This window comes from Furipterus horrens, unplaced genomic scaffold (assembly GCF_987537825.1).
Source record: "Furipterus horrens unplaced genomic scaffold, mFurHor1.1.pri manual_scaffold_17, whole genome shotgun sequence".
NCBI classification, from domain to species: Eukaryota; Metazoa; Chordata; class Mammalia; order Chiroptera; family Furipteridae; genus Furipterus; species Furipterus horrens.
Genome location: NW_028327187.1, coordinates 23,176,149 through 23,196,981, shown reverse-complemented (window position 1 = coordinate 23,196,981; position 20,833 = coordinate 23,176,149). Strand labels below are relative to the sequence as shown.

Sequence of the window (20,833 nt, the reverse complement as noted above, 5' to 3'; positions counted from 1 at the left end):
GGGGGTGGGGGAGACGGCTGCTGCAGGAAGCCAGGCTTGGCCAAGGTCGCTGGGTCGTGGCGCCCCTGGGAGCCTGAGGGTCCGCCGCTGCCGGAAGGGCCCCAAACCGCCCTCTGACTGCCCCCAGCGCAAAGGAATCTGGGAGAGCGGGCGTTTCGGGCGGCTGATCCCAACTCTGATCCAGCTCCAGGCCCCTGCAACCCCCACCTCTGCAGACGAGAGCCCTTCTGGGGGCCCCACTCCCGACCCGACCCTCGGGAGGCTCAGTTCCAGGCAGCCCATCCGTACCAGAGGGGGACTTTGTGTTTTGTTTCTTTTAAGAGAACAGAAAGCGTGGAAATGTTCCACACCTCCCTTTGTCTGCCAACAGTCCTTTACCTCCCGGTTCGCCAGGTCAAAATTAAATAAGTGATTTTCACAGGCAAAGGGAGCCCTCAGCCAGAGAATGGGCCCTCTGTTTCCTAGGCCGACTGTCAAGCTACTAGCCTACTGGGACCCCAGTGAGGGGAGGAGGTGGCTTTAGAGGTCGGCAGATGTGCAGCACTAATTAGTAACAGTGCCCAGTTTGGAGGTACCGAAGGGCCCCTGACTCGACAGCTGAGGTGCTGCCATTTTCTCTGGAACTGTCAAGCCAGTGCCTTGCCCTTCTTGTGAGCCTTGGGACAGCACTTTCAGAGTGAAATTCCGGGATCAGGTTTTGGGGGAGAGACCAAGAACAGATAGAAATGCAGAGCCTCATTCAGGAGGCACCCCCTCAGGTCCCTGCTCTCCCTGCAGGCCTCTCAGATCGCACAGGTCAGCCACTTCCCACGCCGCCTGGGAGCCACTGGCCTGCATGGGCTGGCGCCTCACAGGATCCTCCGCCACTTGAGCTTGAGGGCAACTCCCCGAACACAGCTAGAGGGAAGGGAGAGGAAGGGGACAGAAACTTTCATCTTTCCTGGACTCCAAAGTCCTTTCCATGCACAGGACGGTGAACTCCTTTACCAGGAGCTACAGAACGGTCTTGGGTCTGCTTGCAGTGGGTCACCCCTTCCTGCCCCCCCCCCCCCTTACTCTTTTTTCATCCCTCTGCCATTTAGTTGTTGGGTTTGATGTAGTCTTTCTTCGTTTTTGTGGTGTGGGTGGCATTCTAGGTGATCAAGGAGGGAATTTTTTCAATTGCTTAAATTCTCATTGGTCAGAGAAAGGGGTGCGAAAATGAAGCACTTTTCATTGGCATCCATTTACATACTCAAAGACGGGCAAAGGTTTGATGGAGGACAAATGCGCAGCTCTTGGGGCGGACACTGCAAGGCGCTGCACTAGGACTTACCTGGTGGGTGGGTTCGTGGGGAAGTCCCAGCCTTGCCCAGGCAGCAGAAACAATACTCCAGAGTACCGATCACCCACTGCAGTACTGTTCCCGCTGCTAGAGCACGGCTGAGTGTGGGCACCACCTCGGTCCTGGCGCATCTCGCTCCTCTGTCCCCCAAACTCTTGCAAAGCACCCTCCCCCCAAATCTGCTGGTGCCTCGTGGGAAAGGAAGGGCGAGGAGCCAAGAGAAAGAGAGACGGAAACCCCCACCCACCTACCTACCTGCTGCTGAGCTGGCTTTGGGAGTGGGCATCTCACACAATACACATCCAGCAGAACCCCACCTTCCAACTTCCTCGCGAGGGGGTATAGCAGCGCCTCACGTTTTGAACAATGTAAAGCACTTCAAAACATGAATTGCTGCTGTATCCCCTCGGAGTCAACGAAGGGGGATCGCTCTGGGGTGCCTGCAGGTGAAGACACGGTGACTGGAAGGAAGCCCCATCCTGCCCCACCCACTGGCGAGGAATAAAGCAAAATTTGTGAGAAGACACGTCATTCCAAATAGATGTACTTTTTAGAACTTCACCATTGGATTTCCAGGATTGGCAGTTAGAGTGGGGTGTGTGTGTGTGTGTGTGTGTGTGTGTGTGTGTGTGTGTGTGTGTGACTCTCCATTTCCTTTCCCAGAGGCTGAATCTTGGAAAAGTATACAAGTGAAAAGAAGAGGGGTAGGAGATAGGAATTAGGGTGGTAAGATAATCTTACCTCTGAAAATAATAATAATAAAATAAATTGAGGCAGCTGACAACATCTGGATCACTCTTGCAAGCTTCAGAATCTTGGTGAAACTTCTTCCTGCTGCACACTAGAAATCCTAAGTCTCACTGAATATCCCCATTAAAAAAAAACAAAAAACAAAAAAACACCTTTTCACGTATTGACTTAAAGGAGATCACCAAAACATCTCTGGCAGCTTCAGCTGATTCTAACATTATAGGATAGGTGGGAAATACAGATCCCTTCATCTAAGCATCAGAATTCCTCTTTAACCTGCCATTGCTTCATTCTTACAGGAAACATCCTGCTTGAGTTATTTTAAATGTGTCAAAGAATGAGAGAACTGTCCGTAGATGAAATACCTGGCTCTTTACATGTGAAGCTGGTCACTCAAACTTATCTATAAATAATGTATGCCTTTCAATGTCACCTATCAAAACATCAATCAAGCCATTTAAATATTTCATGTCAAATTACTCCTTCCTTTCTTAAGCAGCTCCACAGAAACTCTTTCACGTCCTGAAATGGCCGGCACTGTGCATATTCCTTAATGATTAACTCGTTAGATACCACTTTTTTCTTTTTAAAATGGACACACATTAGCAATGTTACATGCATTCTCTCCCACTGTTTAAACGAAATAGTCAATTAAGCACAGAAGAAACGACCCAGTAACCCTCAATCACAAACCTGAAAGTTAAAACAACAAAACCAGAACAAAACTCTAATGGTTTTGGAAGTTAAAATACATTTCAGTACAAATAATAGACACTTAAAGTAGCCAAATTTGCTTAGTCTTTTTGTTCATTTAAAAGTTATGTCAGTTTTTCAAAACCAGTACAATGATATTGTGTCCTACGTGTTAGTTAATATGATGTGCAGAGTACTTAATGAGACCAAGTGCAAAATTCATCACACCACATTGAGATCCAGTGTTGCCAAATGCACTGTTTATGTCATGGTAAACAAAGTTATTAATAATTCTGCTCCCTAAATTGAGAAATACAATTAAGTGTATCTAAATTCCATCTTGTTTTTGGCTATGCTATTTACAACTTTTACATTGACTTTTGGGATTAATGGAGAAAAACGTCCTTGGGTGCCCTTAAAAAGAAAAAAAAAACATGTTTAGCAAATGTACAGTTACACTTTAAAACTCCACAACTGTCTCCCATTTAAATATTTAAGTTCCACATAAATATGTGAACCATTACATCAGATGTTAAAGTCATCCCTAATTTAACATTTTCTTGGTTGACTACTTAGAAAAACAAAAGTTCATTCCAAATAGCAATGGTGTCAAAGGCGAAAGTTCCTTCCAGATTGCTCTGCAAACTCCTCGCTGGAATCGAATTCATTTGTACCCTTCACTTAACCCCTTTCTTCTCTCCCAGTGACAGTACAACGACTTACATTCGTAAAAAGCCACCTCACAATCCTATTGTACGGATTTCCCCTTAGATTGAAATTTACTTACGAAAAGAGATTACAAAGAGACATTTTGTCACTTTAGGAGAGGGTCAGCCACTAATACAATAGACAAAGAATCGATACTTTCGAGCTGCCCATAGTCCCACCCCCCTTCTGAACTGAACTCTTTGGCCAAATCGTGTAAGAGCCAAAGAACACAGCTCTTCCTCCGTTCATATTTTACAATGTTTTGTCTTAATTTTGCAGATCCTTTCGTCCCCTCATCCCAAACACACGATGTATCTTCCCTGGGCGCATTTGTGCCAAACTTTCCCAATGTCAAGTTTCCTACAGGGAAAACTAAACAACCTTGAAAGTTTTAGTTGGCAAAAGACAGTGAAAAATTAATCTCACATTTATTTTCAAGGGATATTTTACCGCTTGCAAAGAGGAGCCACGAAAAGTCCGTTTACAATCTGTTAAAACCAGTCTCACCCGACCCTGGCGAAGCTGACAATCAGTTACTGCCCCTTACTCAGTTTTCTCTCCCCTTCCCCTCAATGTTAGCTCTTTTCCCAGCCCGTTTCGTAAGAATTTTCCCAGCTGCACTCCTGTGCTAAACACTTTCAAGGTCCCCAGACGTGCTTTACAACCCCAAAGCAACACAAAACTTTTCCATCATTGTCACCAGATTGTTTTTCATTCTGCTGTAACCTACGTTACTACGGGGGGGGGGTGCCAGCCAATAAGTCCCTTTTTTAAAAATTGCATGTCACCTCTCGATCCACTCGAAAATGGCGCCGAAATCGAAGAACTTCTTAAATTTCATTGTCAGCTTTTTGCAAAGGTTTCTGGGATTTTCCTGCGAAGCTGCTTGCAGCGTCTGAGAGCTAGCAAACGGCAGGCAAGCAAGAGACAGAGGGAGGAAGGAAGGGTGGGGTCGGGGGGACACAGATAGCGAGACCTAGGGCTCGAGTGGGAAGCAGGGCAGGGACTTAGAAGTCGGCGAGGTTGCGGGGCGCGAGAGGCTGGGTACCAGCAACAGGGACCAAGAGCTGGGAGCGGAGAGCCGGGAGCCGGGGAGGAGGCGCGGAGAGCGCGCTCAAGGGCTGGCTTCAGCCGAAGCTCGGAGAGTAGCGTGGCGGAGGTGGAGCGGAGCGAAAGGCTGGAGCTGTGCGCACCCGGGGAGGCGAGTGGGGCAGCCAGCGGAGAGGCTCTGGGAGCGGCCCTAGAAAAAGCCGGCTCAGGGGGCGTGGCCACACGGTGGTAGCGCTCCCCCCGCCTGCTCTTCGCCTTGCTTCTCCCAGGCCCCGGGACGGAAGGGGGAAGGGAGGAGGGGAAGAGAGGGAGCGGTAGGGAAGGGGGGTTGTGCTGGCGCTCGACGCCACCGCCTTGGCCTGCAGCTGAAAAGGACCGAGAAGGGCCCTGGTCGCCCAGAATAGCCGATCCAGAGCCGAATAGCTGGGGTTCAGGGAGAAAGAAGAGAGAATGGAAAACGGCAAAGCCAAGGGCACAAGGTAGCACAGCGCTCACCCAGAGACCCACATGACGCCGCAAGCAATCCCTTGCACACTGGCTCCCTCGCCGTGCCATTTGAGATGCCAGGAGGGCATAAAGTGGCTGAGCAAAGACCGTAGCCCTGTGCTTCCCGGGGGTGCCTGAAATTGTTTGGGGGGGGGACCGGGAGGGTGGGCTGGCGGATTGCTCGATTGCAGTGCTTTTCCCAAGCGTTTGAGTCCAGACTTGTCGGGACTCCCCTGCCCCCGCTATCCTGCCAAGCTCTCAGGAAGAGAGGGCCCTAAGACCAGGCGATCCCCATACGTGTTGGCCGTCTGCTTTGGGGAACATAGCACAGAGTCAGTGAACAATAGTCTACACATGTCCCAGTCCAAGAAGGGAAACTGGTTTTAAGACTGAAGTGGGGAAACAGGAAGGAAAGGAGCCTGTAGTTCAGATGTTAGAGGCTTTTAGGGCCGGAGACTTCATTTTCTTAGGTGTGAGAATGGTATTGACGGCAAGTAGGAAGCTGTGCTTATACTTACAAGATGCATGCTGAAGTGTAAAGGTGAAGTGTCACCATGTCCCCAGTTTTCAAATGATACAGCTAACACACGCACACACATTCTTGGGGGGGGCACAAGTGTTGTAATATGTTACAGTTGTTACATCCAGGTTCGGGACGGGGTGTAAATGGACATTCCTTGTACTGCTTTTTCAAATTTCTTGTCTATTTCCTGTATATTTGCTAAATATCATAATAAAAATTGCTCCCGAACGGTGTCTAAGAACATGAACGCGGCTGCTTCTTTCTCCCTGTCCCGGGTGGGACAAATCTACAAGTAAGCAGGGCTCAAACTGAGTGCATGCTGGACGGGAAGAGCAATGGGTAGCGCTGGACTGCAGTGGCCACAGCCTTGAGCAGGGAACCCAGGCCCAAAGTACCCTGGGGGCTTCTCGGGGCAGGTAGGCAGCCAGGCTCACAACGCTGCCTAAGCGCTGCTGAGTGGATCCGGGAGGGATTTGCCCTGGCGGCCCCCAGCCACCTGGGTCCGACTCCGACTCGGCCCGGTTCAATGGTGCCGGCTGCCTGCACCGCGGACGAGCAAGAACAGTGATGGGCCGCGAGGAGCTCAGCGGCACGGCCTGACGCCGCCGAGGCCAGTGTCCCCCACTCTCCAAGTGGGAGGTCGAGGCTGTTGTGGCCTGCGCCCTGCCCAAGGGGTACTGTAGAACCGTGCGTAGGCTCTGGAGGGAAGGGGAATTCAGGTGCCGAGAGTAGCGACAGTCTCTCACACACACACACACACACTCACGCGCGCGCGAGTGCACACACGAAATAAGTACTCAAAAATAAAACCGCGGATTCCCCTGTGCTCAGCGCTGGAGTTTCTTGAGTTACTTAACTATTGCATGCACTATACTGTAATGTTTCTGTAGGTCTGATGTAAAATCTTAATTTCTTTGCAAAGGCGATCTCACAGACCCAAGGCGTTGCAAGTGTTGCATGGCTTTTCGCTGGCGTCTTCGCCTTTTTTTTTTTAAAGGTGGGTGGTGGGGGAAGGACAGTAGAGTCTTCCAGGGTGTGCAAACCTGCTTTTAAAAGTTAATAAAAAAAGTTTAAAGACCAAGAATTTGATTTTCAGGAGAAGTTTTAAAACTGCAGGAAAGACTTTAAAACTTGCACGGCTTCGGTGGGCGCTAAAAACTTATTCCTAAAAGACAATTTCCCTATTAGTCTTCAAAACTCTTCGTGGACAGGGCTGAAAGTTTGCCGTGCTGTGAGACGTGACTGAACAAGCTTCTAAATCCTCAGATACATTATTTATAAAGTCCCAGTGTCCTTGGGGTGAAAGACTTTTCTGAGCTTTTAAGGCTCGGCTTCGTGAGTAAATTTGCTGGAGTTGATTTAACTGCATGTAAGTATTCATTTCCCTATCTGGATTAGCAGAAGGGCAAAAGATTTTAGCACTGTAAGATAAAAGTCGAGTTTATGGCACGTCCTCTAAAGAAAATTACAACAGTTTTCTTTATTAAACTGTTTTTGCTACATCAGCAAATTAGAGAGCCAGTTGAATATTGATGAATTCTTTGAGGGTGAGTAATATGGCTACAGGCCGCAGAAAGTGAGGGAGGGCAGGCTTAAGTATTTACTTAAGTGAACAGTCTTCAAATATTTTTCAGCTACGATGTCTCAGGGATTTTTTTGTTAAGGTTTCCTTAGGATCTCTGAAGAAAACTTTGATTCTACAAATGACTTCTCATTTTACTAAGGCCTTTGCCAACTTGACAAAACTCTTGCAGGACTTAAATTGCCCTAAAAAGTACTAGAAAGTCATTATAGAACTGGCTACAGCTCACCAGCAGGGTGTCAGGCAACTTCTCACTGGGCAGCAGGAAACCTGAAAACGAAATGGACACCATTCATTGTTTTTTGGTAATTTCTGAAGTGCTGTTTCAAAGTGGGTATTTTTAGTAAAATAACACATATTTTTTTCACTCTGTTTGCTCCTGATACATTCAAAAACTACCTCGATAACAAGGAATTACAGTCAGTCGAGGGAGGAGAGTTTAGCAACAGCTTTGAAGGATCTGAAGGCTCAGCTGACAAAAAAAAAAAAAAACCAAAACACTCTATATGACAGTTAGCAATGAAGTTATGTATAACAAGGTATTTGGAATAATTTTTGGAAAGTGTTTTCTGAAAAGCAACTGTGAATGAATCTCTGGAAATAGATATTAGGGACAGGAGTTGAATTGATGATTCTTCTTTAAATTGTAAAGCAAATTTCCAGAAATAAGCATTTTTATTTTAAATAGAAATGCCTTTTATATTTTTCATGAAGACCTTGAGTTAAGGAAACAAGAAATTTCTCATGCTGCAGATATCCATAAGTCTTCAGAGAGATTAAATCAGAATAGAGTTAGAGATTTAACAGAAAGAAAACAACTGGAATCATATTATGAAGTTTCTACTGTATTATTTGTAAAGGTTTTTTTTTCAGGGTTCAAGAGAAGGCTAGTAGGAGCAGTAATAGAATAATACTTGCCCTACTGTCAGATTCAACAGAAAAGATAGTGCCCCTTGGTACTTTTTATTTTACTTTATGCAATTAGCTGTGGTAAAAATAATTATTTGCAAAACTTGAGACTTTGGGGAAAATTTCAAATCTTAACACCCCCACACAAGATCTCACCAGGAAAAAAATAGAATGAATTAGTAAATTTTTCCTTTCTGCCAATGATGAGCTTAGTAAGTCCTTGATGACTGTTGCTTTTGATTTTGAGGTTTCTTTTCTCTCCTCAAAGACACAGAAACACTGCTTTCAATGCTGCTAGGATTTCTTCTTTAAATGCCACATGTTTTTCTTGTTGGGTGTGTACTATCACTGCCTTAATTATTTCTGGATTTTTGCCCATTAAATCAAAGACCGTGTCAGATGACAGAAATGAGCAGAACTTTGCACAAAGAAGGCCACAATGAAGGGGTGTACAGTGGTTTCAGTCTCTACACTGTGCTGGCTCTTCAGTGTCACTGTCCCTTAAGCAAGCATTACTCATTGTCCTTTGCAGAGTGTAAGAGTGTAAACTGACAGCAGATGGTCATCATAGGGGCATGGAGACAGAAAACTCATCTCCTGTGTACAAGAACAGGAGTTTAAGTGTAGTCCTAGGTTCAATTTGGTCCCTTGCTTTTACCATAAACATTATGATAATCAGTTTCTAACTTTAATACTTCTAGCAGTTTCCTCGAGCCTTACCTAATTATGAAAAAGAAAGAAAAAAAAAAACCCAGTATGGATCAATGTCAATATGTCAAATGTAATCATGTTCAGCAGGCTGAAGTGCATTTGGATAGTTGGTTGCTTCATTTATACCAAACATATTTTTTAAAGTCCCAAAGTGACCAGCACCAAGGAGGCCCTGTAACAAGCACAGAGTCTTGCTAAGTCTGAATGACATCACTTTTAGGATCATACTACATAAAGAGAAAATGCTCCTGGGGACAAATAATATCTTGCTGGGTAGCAAGAGGAGGAGGAAACAGGAAATTGAAGGGTGCTAAGGGTGCTGTCTTTGTTTAAAACCAAGATGTGATTTTCAAACCATAAAACACTTTGTTGAAATAGGGAAGGAGGTAAAGTCAATATGTATAACTTAAGCATTTACATTAAAGTTGTTAACACTGAGCTATCCAGAACTCACTCGCAGCGCTTTCTTGTCCCCAAGCGTAACTCTTAGGATTTTTAAAAATAAGACATCACAGGTAGGGTTTCTAGGACTGGTGGGAAAATGTCATTTCTTTTACCTCCTGTTTCTTAAAATAATTCTTAGGTTTAAAATCAGGTGGGATTTTAGAATAGCTAATGACCACAGCAGCCCTATCCATTGGTAAGAAATGGAGATGGAGATCTGGACACAATTTTCAAAGTTTACATTTTCCCTAAACCCAGAGCTCAGCAACTTCTTGAGCTCAGAATTCCCAGAACTGCCTACGCCACAGGCAGGGACTAGTGAAAACAAGAGTGAGGTGGAGAGTGAGGGCAAGGACGAGAGAGAGAGAGAGAGAGAGAGAGAGAGAGAGAGAGAGAGAGAGGAAAGTATTAAAAGAAAACCAAGTCTTCCCTTCTATTTCTAATATCTGTCCCTTAGTTCAAACCCTCAACTTGCCAGCACTAAGTCATCAAGGTAATCTTCTCAGGCTCCTTTCTCATCTTCCAGCTGAGTATTACTCCTTTCCCAGTGGTCCCTGAGTGCTGCTCTGTAAACACAATTCTGATCATATTAATCCTTGTCACAGAAATCACACAACTAAAAGCTGAACTCTTGAATGTGGCCTTCGGGCTCTCTTCAACCTGACTCTAATCTGCCCTCCAGTTATACCCCCCACCCTCCAGCCACTTTTTTCATGCCTCCATGTAGGAGATATTCGTTCCTCCCATTTCTTCATCCCTAGCCCAAACGCCACCTTCTCAGATAACCTCAGAGTTGGAATTAACTACCTCTGTCTTATTCTGTCAGAGCACTCTCATACAGATAGTTATTTTGAGTCTCTTCTTAGCAGACAGCAAGCTCCCAGAGGGTAGGGACATATCTGTACAATAACTTGCATAAGTTGGTGTCTAATATGTTTCTGTCAAATAAATGCACATCTAAGAAGGAAAAAGACAAAATAGAGGGAGTTAAAATGTGTTGTGTTGTGTTGGTAGTAAAGACTGTGACCAATACCCTCAACAGTTGGCTTCGATGTCCTTTGGTGCTCTTGGTGCCAAGGTTGTCTAACCCAGAGCTGACAGCATGGCTTAACAAGTTGGTCAAGGACTGACATTTTCAACAAAATCCCCTGTAATAATATGGAATTAATTTACTTTTAAATTAACTGCTCAGTGCTATGAACCCTTCCCTGAAAATCCATCATCACCATTTTGTACTTTTAAGTTTCAAGCCAGTCTTTGAAGGTAAGGTGGAAAGGGGAAAACTGTGTCCAAAGCCCTGGGATAACAAGCTGAAAGGAGATAGAGCTATCTGGACAAAGGCTATCTGTTTAGGAATTAGTTGGAGATTGAGCTGAACAAATAGGTTCCATCCAATCTAAGAAATAGATTATGGAAGGTGTGGAAGTAGGCAGAGGAGTTTTGACTTTAGTTGTAGAATGGTGTGGTGACTTTAAAGGTCCTTGAGTACGGGTGTGATGTAAGGGAAAAAAATGTTTGCAAGAGATTTACTTGGCCTATATGGTAACTCTCTGAACTATGAACTGCAGTAAACCTACAGAGATCTGAATAATTGGAATACCCTATTCCCCATGCCACACAAGAGTGAGTTTTCTTACTATGGTAGAGAAAGGATGGAAAAATACTACTTATTGTATGCCTACTATGTATCAGTGATGTGCTAGACTTTTTTTTCAACAGCTATCCCCCCGCCCTTTCTCCTCTCCCTCTCCCTTCCTCCATCTAGCTCTCACACCTACACATGCACACACCAAAATAGTTCCCCACTAGGGCTTGATTGAACTTTAAAGTTAATCAATTTCCTGTTAAATTACCCATAAAATGTTTTAAAATACTGGTCTCAGGCAAAAATATCATCAAAAGAATTCAGAAACTTAATATCATATGCTGATTTGATGGAACACACCTGGATTGAGGCTAACCATTTTTTGGGTGGTGGCATGGCTTCAAACTGGGGAATGTTATTTTTCATGGGCAGCTTTAAAAAATTGTCATTAAATATTTTCATGAAGTTAAAACAACATTGAAAGTAACTTGGGCAACTTAAATATTGCCGTAGTTGCTGTAACCCAAATATCACAACATATTTAGAGCTTAGGTGCATCTGAATATAAGCAGAAGAGTGTGATTTCTCCACCTTAGGGGAGCAAAAATTAAGCATATGAAATATGAAATGAAAACGAGAATTAATTTGTAGTTTGGATCATTAAAAAGGCAGATTTTTGCAGAGGTTGTTTTATTTTGATAGCAGACTGTAAATTATTACAGGGAGTTGGTGTAGGAATGATGTTGGGGCTTACTTTTGGGTCAATTTGTTCCTAACTTGACCCACCCTTGGTAGTGGGGAAGGCTGGGATTTTTCTAACCTCAAAGAAACCAGTCTCCTTGCCACTTCAGGACTTGTTTCTTCTCTCCCCACACTGGCTTTCTTTTAGTACTTTGTCATGTAAAAACAGAATAAATATTCTATGGGCATTACTTGAAAATAAACTTTTCTTTTAAAGACGTGTGCAGACTTACAACCCTAAAGAATTCTTGATAGAAATAGGTATTTGGCTAAAAGTCAAAACTTTTGAAGTAACTTTAAAAGGTGAATAATTTACATTAGCATGCTGTTTATATAATAGGGTGTGTGTGACAAAGTTAAAATAACATTGAAAATAAGTTGGGCAATTTAAATATTCTTCCTAGTAATTGCAGAATATAAGTGCCTTCAAGTGGTACATTTCTAGACAGCTGGTGGGGATTTTTTATGTTCCTTTACGTTTGAAAATTGATATTAGCATTTACTTTCCTGGCTTAGGGCAATTCTTCCTTGCCTGTCAGAGAACATCTACAAATGAATGTTGACAAAGCTATGTATGGAAGGACAAGTCTGTCACTTTACTTCCGGAAACCTGCTTATGACCCCTCCTACAATCCCACCACCTGCTCAGACCCAGTTAGCCTTTCTCAGCTGCTGCTGTTTAATAATGCTGTGAGCTACTTAGATTTCATGCATTACCCTTCTGGAGTTTTACCAATGGCCGAGCTAGATAGTTGTGAATTAGATAGGAACAAAGCAAAAAATGAAAGTAGTAAGTGATCGGGAGCAACATGTTAATATAAGTCAATAAGCAAAGCTTCCTGACTGTTTTCCTTAGAAGTTGGGTAATAATGGCATATAAAATATACATAATTGTATATGCACACACATGCACATTCACATATATGATAGATTCCCTTACCTTTCCATCCCCAATCTGATTAACATTAGAATATTGTTACCTGATCTGAATTACACTACATTAGAGAACTGCTGAGTTTATATTATCACTAATATGGGTCACATTAGAAACAGCATTAGAACCTATATCCAGTATCATCATTTGTATTATTTGATTTAACTTCTACATATTTTTTTCCTTTGGCTAAATGTCTGCATCAATGTCCTCATAAAAATAAATGGAAGCTTCTTCTGGAATGCTTTTCACCAGTCGGTCCTGTAACTTGCAGCTTGTAGGACTTGTTTTCCCTGGAGAAGAAAAATAGAACTGACTGAGGCAAGTGTATGTCAATGACATATCATGTGTTTTTCCACCCAGTCTGCGCCCTACCATTAATTGTATTTACATAGCTACATTGAGAAATATTGTATTTGTAGAGTTTGCCAGTATGATGAGATTGAATTTCCCCACTATGATGGTCTTCATCTCCCAGTATTCTCACCCTTCTGTAATTCTTTCCCCTTCTAACAAACAGAATATAGCAGAAGTGATGAGATGTCATTTCTGAGATTCTGTTACAAAAAGCCTGTGGCTTCTAACTTGGATTCTCCCTTCCCTTTCTTTTCCTTCCCTTCCCTTCCCCTCCTTTCCCTTCCTTTCCCCTCCTTTCACCTCTCTTCTCTCTCTTTCTATTGTCGTCGTCATTGTCATCATCATCATAATCTTCCATATCATGAGGACACTCAAACAATCTATGGAGAGGCCCACAGAGAGGCTCTGAGGCCTCCTGCCAAGAGCCCCTTGAGTGAGTGTTGAGGTTACTATGGCCATAACCACAGCTTTACAGTACCTTTCAAGAGACCTTGAGCCACAGGCACTCAGCTAAGTCATACAGAAAGTATGGATAATATTGGATAATATCGTCGTCGTCGGCAGCCGTCCGTCTCGAGAGACGATGGTGTAGCTTCTTAAGAGTCTATCTGCACCGCCGAGAATGGCTGTGCAGTCCGACTCAGGAGTGACATGGTATCTGTCTCCTCCCGTGTTGAATCGACATCTTGCGATGACGCTGGAGTGTCCTCTCCAGTGAAGCTGAAGCTACAGAGCCTGGGCAGGGTGATATGGAGGGTCTGCTGTTGCCCATGCAGCAGACCCCCCCTCTCTTCGCAGCTGAAGGGTCCAAGGGAAAGACGGAGTCAATACAGCTTGGGTTCAGGTGCGCCGCAGGAGTTGCCGGTGTTGACTACAATGTCAAACCGCCTTAGGGACTCCGGCTCCGGATTTTCTGTCGGGGTTTACTCCCTTAGCCTTTCCCCTGAAGAGGTGTGCCGCAAGGCAGCGGAGGTTTTTTGGAGTCAGAGTTTTCCTTCTCTGATGTGCCCTGACTGGAAGATCGAACCAGCGACACTTAGCTCGCAGGCCGACGCTCAATCCACTGAGCCAAACCAGCCAGGGGAACAGGTCTTGTAATTATACAGTATTCTCTCACTTATCGCGGGTATTACGTTCTAGACCCCCGCAACAGGTGAAAATCCGCGAAGTAGGAACCTTACATTTATTTTAGTATTTATATATATTTTAAGGCTTTATAAACCCTTCCCACACACTTATAAACTGTTCCTAGTCCCTTTTAACCTTTCCCATTCCCTTATTAACCTTTTCCACACTTTTATAAACACTACTTATGTTCTTAAACATATTCTACACTCTTAAACCTATGTAACTTTAACAACATAAGTATACAGTACCACAAAATCCCACGATATAATGAAAAGTCCACGATAAATAATTAAATATAATATTTAAAAAAATCCCACGGTACAGTGAGGCTGTGATAAGTAAACCACAATATAGAGAGGGACTACTGTATAACCAACGTAAGTTTATAAGCTGAAATCTGACCAAATCATTTATTTTGTTCTGAAAAAGTTGTAGAAAATTGCAAGATTGAAAGGCACCCCCCCCCATTTCCTCTTCTCTTTCTTTTTTTGGAATAAACAACTATAATTACAATTTAAACAGGATATCATCAAGGTCAATCAAAAAGATTAACACTAATTTGAATTAAAGAGCAAAAATTAAAGGATGTTTCTGTGAAAGTTAGCTTTCCATTTATAATAAACACTTATCCTTTGATAATGTATTTTGCACGTGTGTGTGTGTGTGTACCGCATTATGTTTAGTTTAATGCTTGATCAGCTTTTCTTTATTGGTAGAGGAATGGAGAAACGGAGGAATAGAGGTATATGGGAATAGTTACATGCATCTTCAAACTGGTCTACTGATTAAAATTAGGGATAAAAGACTTGTGAACATTTACATAAACACTTTTACACAGTTTATCTAAAAAATAAAGTTGTTCCCTGTTTTCGGGTTATAAAAATAAAATTTAAGTGTTATTTTGAGTCTCCTTTTATGAGTGACTCTTTTGATGGAGATAAAGCATTTCTTACTGTTATCACAAATATGAATAACACTTTGTGGTAGGCTTTTATAAACCATGTCATCTTAAAATGCAATAAGCATTACTACAATAAAGAAGGAAAATACTCTTTTAGAGTGGCATTTCAAAGGTAAATAAGTTAGCCAATTCAAAATGCAGTTTTTTCTTAAGGCATTTTTATCTTCCCATCTTTTGTATGGTTCCAATGCTTATGAACTCCCAGGTCCTTTCTCAGTAACAATCAATCAAATGAATTGAGCACCTACAGATACCTTTTCCAAGTATTATGTAAGAGAAAGCCAAAACAATGAAAAAACAAGGAAACAAATAAGAGAGGGTTTCCTGTGCTCAAGAAGCATACAATCAAGCACAAAAGCTCAAACATGTAACTGAGTACTCCTGTATTTTGAAAAATTATGTCCAATCATACTGAGATGTTTACCCAGGCACAATAAAATTCTTGATCACAATATTATTGCTTGGCATCTTTGTTCTTGTTGTTTCCATGGCCTACAATGCTATTCTCCTCCAACTTCACCTGATGAAATTCTCTCTCATTTAAGGTCTAGTTCAAGGAATTCTAATTCCACGATGCCTAGGTGTACTCTATCTTGACTTAGCTGTTGCACTGGAAAATACAGCCCACCCAGCTCTCCATTCAAGAATTCCATGAGTCATACACCTTTCACCTTTTGATGACTTCTCTTCTGTCCCCTAATTGCCTGTATTCATGTGATCTCAAGGCTTTATCTCCCCGTAATTTCCCCTTACACCCCTTACTCAAGCTCCAGCTCCAATAAGCTCTTTCTCGAGCTAATTCCTGGCATATCCACTTGGATGTCACTATCACCTCACACTCAACATGTGCAACCCTGACTCATCTTCACTCCTATCCTCTATAGACTCACTCTAATTTTCTTAAATGCAGAGCTTACTGTGTCTTCTGTGCTTCTCAGGTTCTAAATGGTGATGTCTTTTTTGAGTCACTCTCTTATTTTTCACATATATCCAGTCAGACAGATAAGGATTTATTTAGCTCAAATGTTATGCCCTCTGTGAAGCCTGTTCTCTTTGCTCCAGGGCCTGGAGTTTTCCACACTCCAAATTTGCCTGCATTACTCAACTTATGTTTTAATCATGAATGGGGCTTATGTACATATTTAACTTTTGTAGGCTAAAATAAAGTTCTTTTGTTCTTTACTTGAAGTGGTTTTCATTTTTCTCTCTTCCTACACTTCAACTTCTTCCCCCATCTGCTTTCTTCATCTCCTCTCACTTATTTTAGAGCAATAACTCTCTAGGTGCCCTCCCTCCAACACAGTACACTTCTCCACCCTGTTCCCAGTGTTCATGCTTACAAGGAATGCTTTTCTTCCTTCCTCTGCTTAGCCAAATCCTCCCTATCTTCTAAGAGTGGGGTCATTGCCCACCTCTACCGGGAAATCTTCTTGGATTTTCCAACCCAACTGGATGTTTCTGCATGCTGGGAGGGTATGTGAATAGAGCGGCAAAAGTGGAATTTGGGGCTAGACAAACCTGGATTTGAATCCCAGTGATGTTATTATCTACATAGCCTCAATTTCTCTGAGCCTCAGTTTCTTCATCTATAAAAATGAGTAGCTCCATACTTATCTGGAGGAGGAGATACCATGATCACAAAGGTGGTTTTCCCAGGGCAAGGCTTATCCATTGCACTATAGATGTGCTGACCCCTGCAATTTCCCCAAATGTGGGAAATTTGACTGCATAATTTGTGGTAGTGGGGGACTGCATTTGTGCTCTCCCCTGAAAAAAATAAAAATAAAAATGAGTATCCCTGGCTGGTGTGGCTCAGTGGATTGACTGCAGGCCTGTGAACCAACAGGTCACTGGTTTGATTCCCAGTCAGGGCCAGGTCCCCAGTTGGGGGTGTGTGAGAGGCAACCACACATTGATGTTTCTCTCCTCCTTTCTCCCCCTTTTTCCTTCCCTTCCAATCTCTTTAAAAGTACAAAAATAAAATACTTAAAATAAACATGAGTATTTTTATCTTGTAGTTTTGTGACTATTAAATGGGATTATGTATATAATGTGTCTGGCACATGGTAATGACTATTATTACCATGTAGGTCTTGAGTCTCCTCCATGCTTGATACATTACACAACCTCAGGGGGTGTCTTTGTAACTATTGCCCCTTGCAGCTGTGAAGTGCACAACTTGGATATGGTACTCCAGGTCTAATGTTTCTAGTATTGATAGTTTGCTAAGTTATTTATTTGTGTTTTAGTGTTTAATAACCTGTGAGCTTCTGAAGAGAGGATGGGGAGGGAAGTGCTAGTTCTTGTGTACATAGTCTTGTATACTACTACTTTTCAAGCCCCATCTTCCGCAACCATTAACTGCCCCCCACCATTGTATTGGACTAAACTACTTGCAGTTTCTCTGGTAGTCACAGCGCAGATACTCATGTCTTTGTACAGGCCCATTTCCTGAGCTCCTCAGCCTTCTCTATTTGCCTCCTCCTGATTAGACTGCATTAGTCTTGTTTCCCATTGCATGCTTAGCATCTAACATAATGTCTGATACATAGGACATACTCAATATAACATTTGTGAAATGAATACACTGTTTTCAGGATTATCTGGTTTTCCTCAAAAAGGAATAGAAAAATTTTAAATGAACAGCTGTGTTTCTTTAACTACCATGACTACAGTGTACTCAAGGTTTGTGTCCCCTTCAAAATTCATATGTTGAAATTCTCACCCCCAATGGTATTAGGAGGTGGATCTTTGGGAGGTGATTAGGTCATGAAGGTGGGGTACTCATTAATTGGGTTATTACCCTTATGAAAAGGTCTCCAGAGAGCTCCCTAGATACATTTCCACAACCAGAGTATAGAAGTCTGTAACCTAGAAGATGGCCCTTACCAGAACTTGACCAGAACCCTTGTCTAGAATTTCTAACCCCCAAAGCCATAAGAATAATTTTTTAAAATAAACTAGTCAGTCTATGGTACTTTGTTATAGCAGCCAAAATGACTAAGATGATGACTGACTTTCTAATGTCTACTCATCTACTGAAACACTTTTTTATTGTATATCATCATGTACATTGTGCTAACATTGTCTGTTTCTTAACAGGGGTATGGCCTTGAACAAGTTTCTTAATCATGCTGTGCCTCAGGTTCCTTATTTGTAAAATGGACATAATCGTCGGCAGCCGTCCGTCTCGAGAGACGATGGTGTAGCTTCTTAAGAGTCTATCTGCACCGCCGAGAATGGCTGTGCAGTCCAACTCGGGAGTGACACGGTATCTGTCTCCTCCCGTGTTGAATCGACATCTTGCGATGACGCTGGAGTGTCCTCTCCAGTGAAGCTGAAGCTACAGAGCCTGGGCAGGGTGATATGGAGGGTCTGCTGTTGCCCATGCAGCAGACCCCCCCTCTCTTCGCAGCTGAAGGGTCCAAGGGAAAGACGGAGTCGATACAGCTTGGGTTCAGGTGCGCCGCAGGAGTTGCCGGTGTTGACTACAATGTCAAACCGCCTTAGGGACTCCGGCTCCGGATTTTCTGTCGGGGTTTACTCCCTTAGCCTTTCCCCTGAAGAGGTATGCCGCAAGGCAGCGGAGGTTTTTTGGAGTCAGAGTTTTCCTTCTCTGATGTACCCTGACTGGAAGATCGAACCAGCGACACTTAAATGGACATATAAGAGTACTTTTATCAGAGTTGTAGTGAGGATTCAATTAAATGCTAGAAAGTTCCCTCAGATCATTCCAGGGCTGGCTCCCTCTTCACATTCAAGACTTATTTCAAATGATAAGGCCTCAGAAGCCTTCCATAACTCTCCAACCCACTTTCCAATTTCTCTCATATCACTGCGTTTTAAGTTCATGACATTTGCTGCTATCAAAATTACTGTTTACTTGTTTATTTGTTTACTAGCTGTGTGGCTTCAATTTTTCTGAGAGTTAGTTTCTATTCACTATCATATTCTCAGTGCTTAGAATGGCAACTAGAACGTAGTAGCACTCAATCAATATTTGTTGAATAAATTTATTTACCCTTCTTTCTCCAAGTCTTTGAAAAAAGTTATGGATTGCCAAACATGAGTTGAAAATATTTCAATCACATAAGTCAAGGCACAAAACTTCTTTCGAAGTATTATCAGTCTGTGACTAAAGTTTACGTTCTAACCCTTGGCCTCAGGAGCTTACTACCAGTTAGTGGGATGTGCCTGAATGATTCTTAGAACCATTGGTGGCTTATAAATCACTAATGCAATCTTTGCCTTCCGTGGATTAAAAAAAAAAAAAAAAAAAAAAGATACGGCCATAGATCAAACTAACAAAGTATGTTGGTAAGAACTATTTTGAAGTGAAATGAAGATACAGAGGGAGGAATTTAGCTGGGCAACCTTAAAGGAGAGTTAAGTTATCCTAGAAAAAAGTGACCAGGCACTAATATTTATTTATTTGTTGTTTTTTTAAAAAATAATTTATTTGTTTGCTTCTTGTTTATTTATTTTTAGAGAGAGGGGAAAGGAGAGAGGGAGAGAAACATCACTGTGTGGTTGCCTCTCACTTGCGCCCCCAACTGGGGACCTGACGTGCAACCTAGTCATGTGCCCTGACTGGGAATCGAACCAGCGACACTTGGCTTGCAGGTCGACGCTCAATCCACTGAGCCACAGCAGCCAGGGCTTCAGGCACTAATATTTAAAAAGCACTTAGAACAGTGTCTGGCCTATAGTAAAAGGTATATACTTATATTTATACTTATTAAATAAAAATAGCCAACTGATATTTTTATGTCATCAGAACTTTATTTCTGTTTTAAGAAAGATACAAAAGTATAAAAGACTCATGAAGTTAACATGGGCTGTCCTTTGTCAGAAGCCCTCATAAGAAAGCCACAAAAACACATTTGCCTTATATTAGTTATTATTATACACTAATTTTACAAAGAGAATCAACAGGAAACCTCAAACTGGAATCACATGGACTCAAGTAGATCATCTGACCAAAGAGACCAATCCTCAGACATATTCACAAAGAAAGAGGACTGTGCAGAATGGCCCCCCTGAGCCCCTGCTTGGTGATCTGGGGCCTGGATACGCTCTCCTTCATTGACAACAAAAGGTGGACAATCACAGCTGGGCATTTGTCTGGACTGTGACAAGGTGAACACCTCGTAGCCTGTCTCACCATCCTGGGCTGTGGTCCCTATATTGCAGGCTTCTTTTGCAGAGCAGGGAGCAGGGAGCCATGGGGAATTCCGGGGGGCAGCGCATGTCACTTTGGTTGTGTATTTAGATGAGGTAGACTTTGAAGCATAGTGTACCTCGCTGCTGTATATAATTAAATGCTGAGAGATAACCTGGGCCCTGATGCCACATTGTGTAACTAAGTAGGTAAACTTATAGATATGTGGCTGAACATGGTTGACAAGGCAACCCAGACCCAATTGTAGCTCATGAAAGTGTACATATACGTTGCTGTGCAACATTAAGGGCTCTACTGTAACCACGAACCAGTCTGTAGAGCAGAGGACAGTCATTGGATTTTGCCCAGAACAGGCCAAAAACACAGAGGTGAGGACGACCACCCCTCCTATCAACTCGAAGGCTTTCATTCCTGTAGCTGATCACGTAATGACTCTCAGGAAACAGGAAGCTGTCTGGTGAGGATATCTAGAGAACACAAAAACACAAGAAGAAAATCATCTTATTTCCTATCAAAGGTTAAAATAGGATCATTTTTTAAGACAAAAAGCCATTCCTAAAGCATTACAAAGAAAAAAAAAAGGTTAAGAGAATAGAACTTACATATTCTCACCAAAAAAAGGTAAATATGTGATGTGTTGATTAACTTGATGGAGGGAAGCCTTTTACAATGTATATGGTATGTCCACTCATCATGTTGTACACTTTAAATAGCTTACAATTTTATTTGTCAATTACACCTCAATAAAACTGAAAAAAGGAGAAA

The 20,833-nt window shown here is 42.7% G+C and overlaps 1 protein-coding gene and 1 non-coding gene across 2 annotated transcripts; one reads left to right on the top strand and one right to left on the bottom strand.

Annotated features, from left to right (window-relative positions):
- Nucleotides 1-16,492: 16,492 nt before the first annotated feature.
- On the top strand, nucleotides 16,493-16,656 carry LOC149990684 (U1 spliceosomal RNA). The gene has a single exon (XR_016508743.1). It is a non-coding gene; the product is annotated as a U1 spliceosomal RNA (small nuclear RNA).
- A 3,182-nt stretch (nucleotides 16,657-19,838) lies between these two features.
- Nucleotides 19,839-20,477, bottom strand: PLAC1 (placenta associated 1). Its single transcript, XM_090265176.1, has one exon. The coding sequence runs from the start codon at nucleotides 20,475-20,477 to the stop codon at nucleotides 19,839-19,841; it is 639 nt and encodes a 212-aa protein (XP_090121302.1).
- Nucleotides 20,478-20,833: the final 356 nt, after the last annotated feature.

What these genes read in the sequence shown, in the direction of transcription:
- PLAC1 (XM_090265176.1), bottom strand. Translation starts at nt 20,477, where the DNA reads ATGAAAGCCTTCGAGTTGATAGGAGGGGTGGTCGTCCTCACCTCTGTG.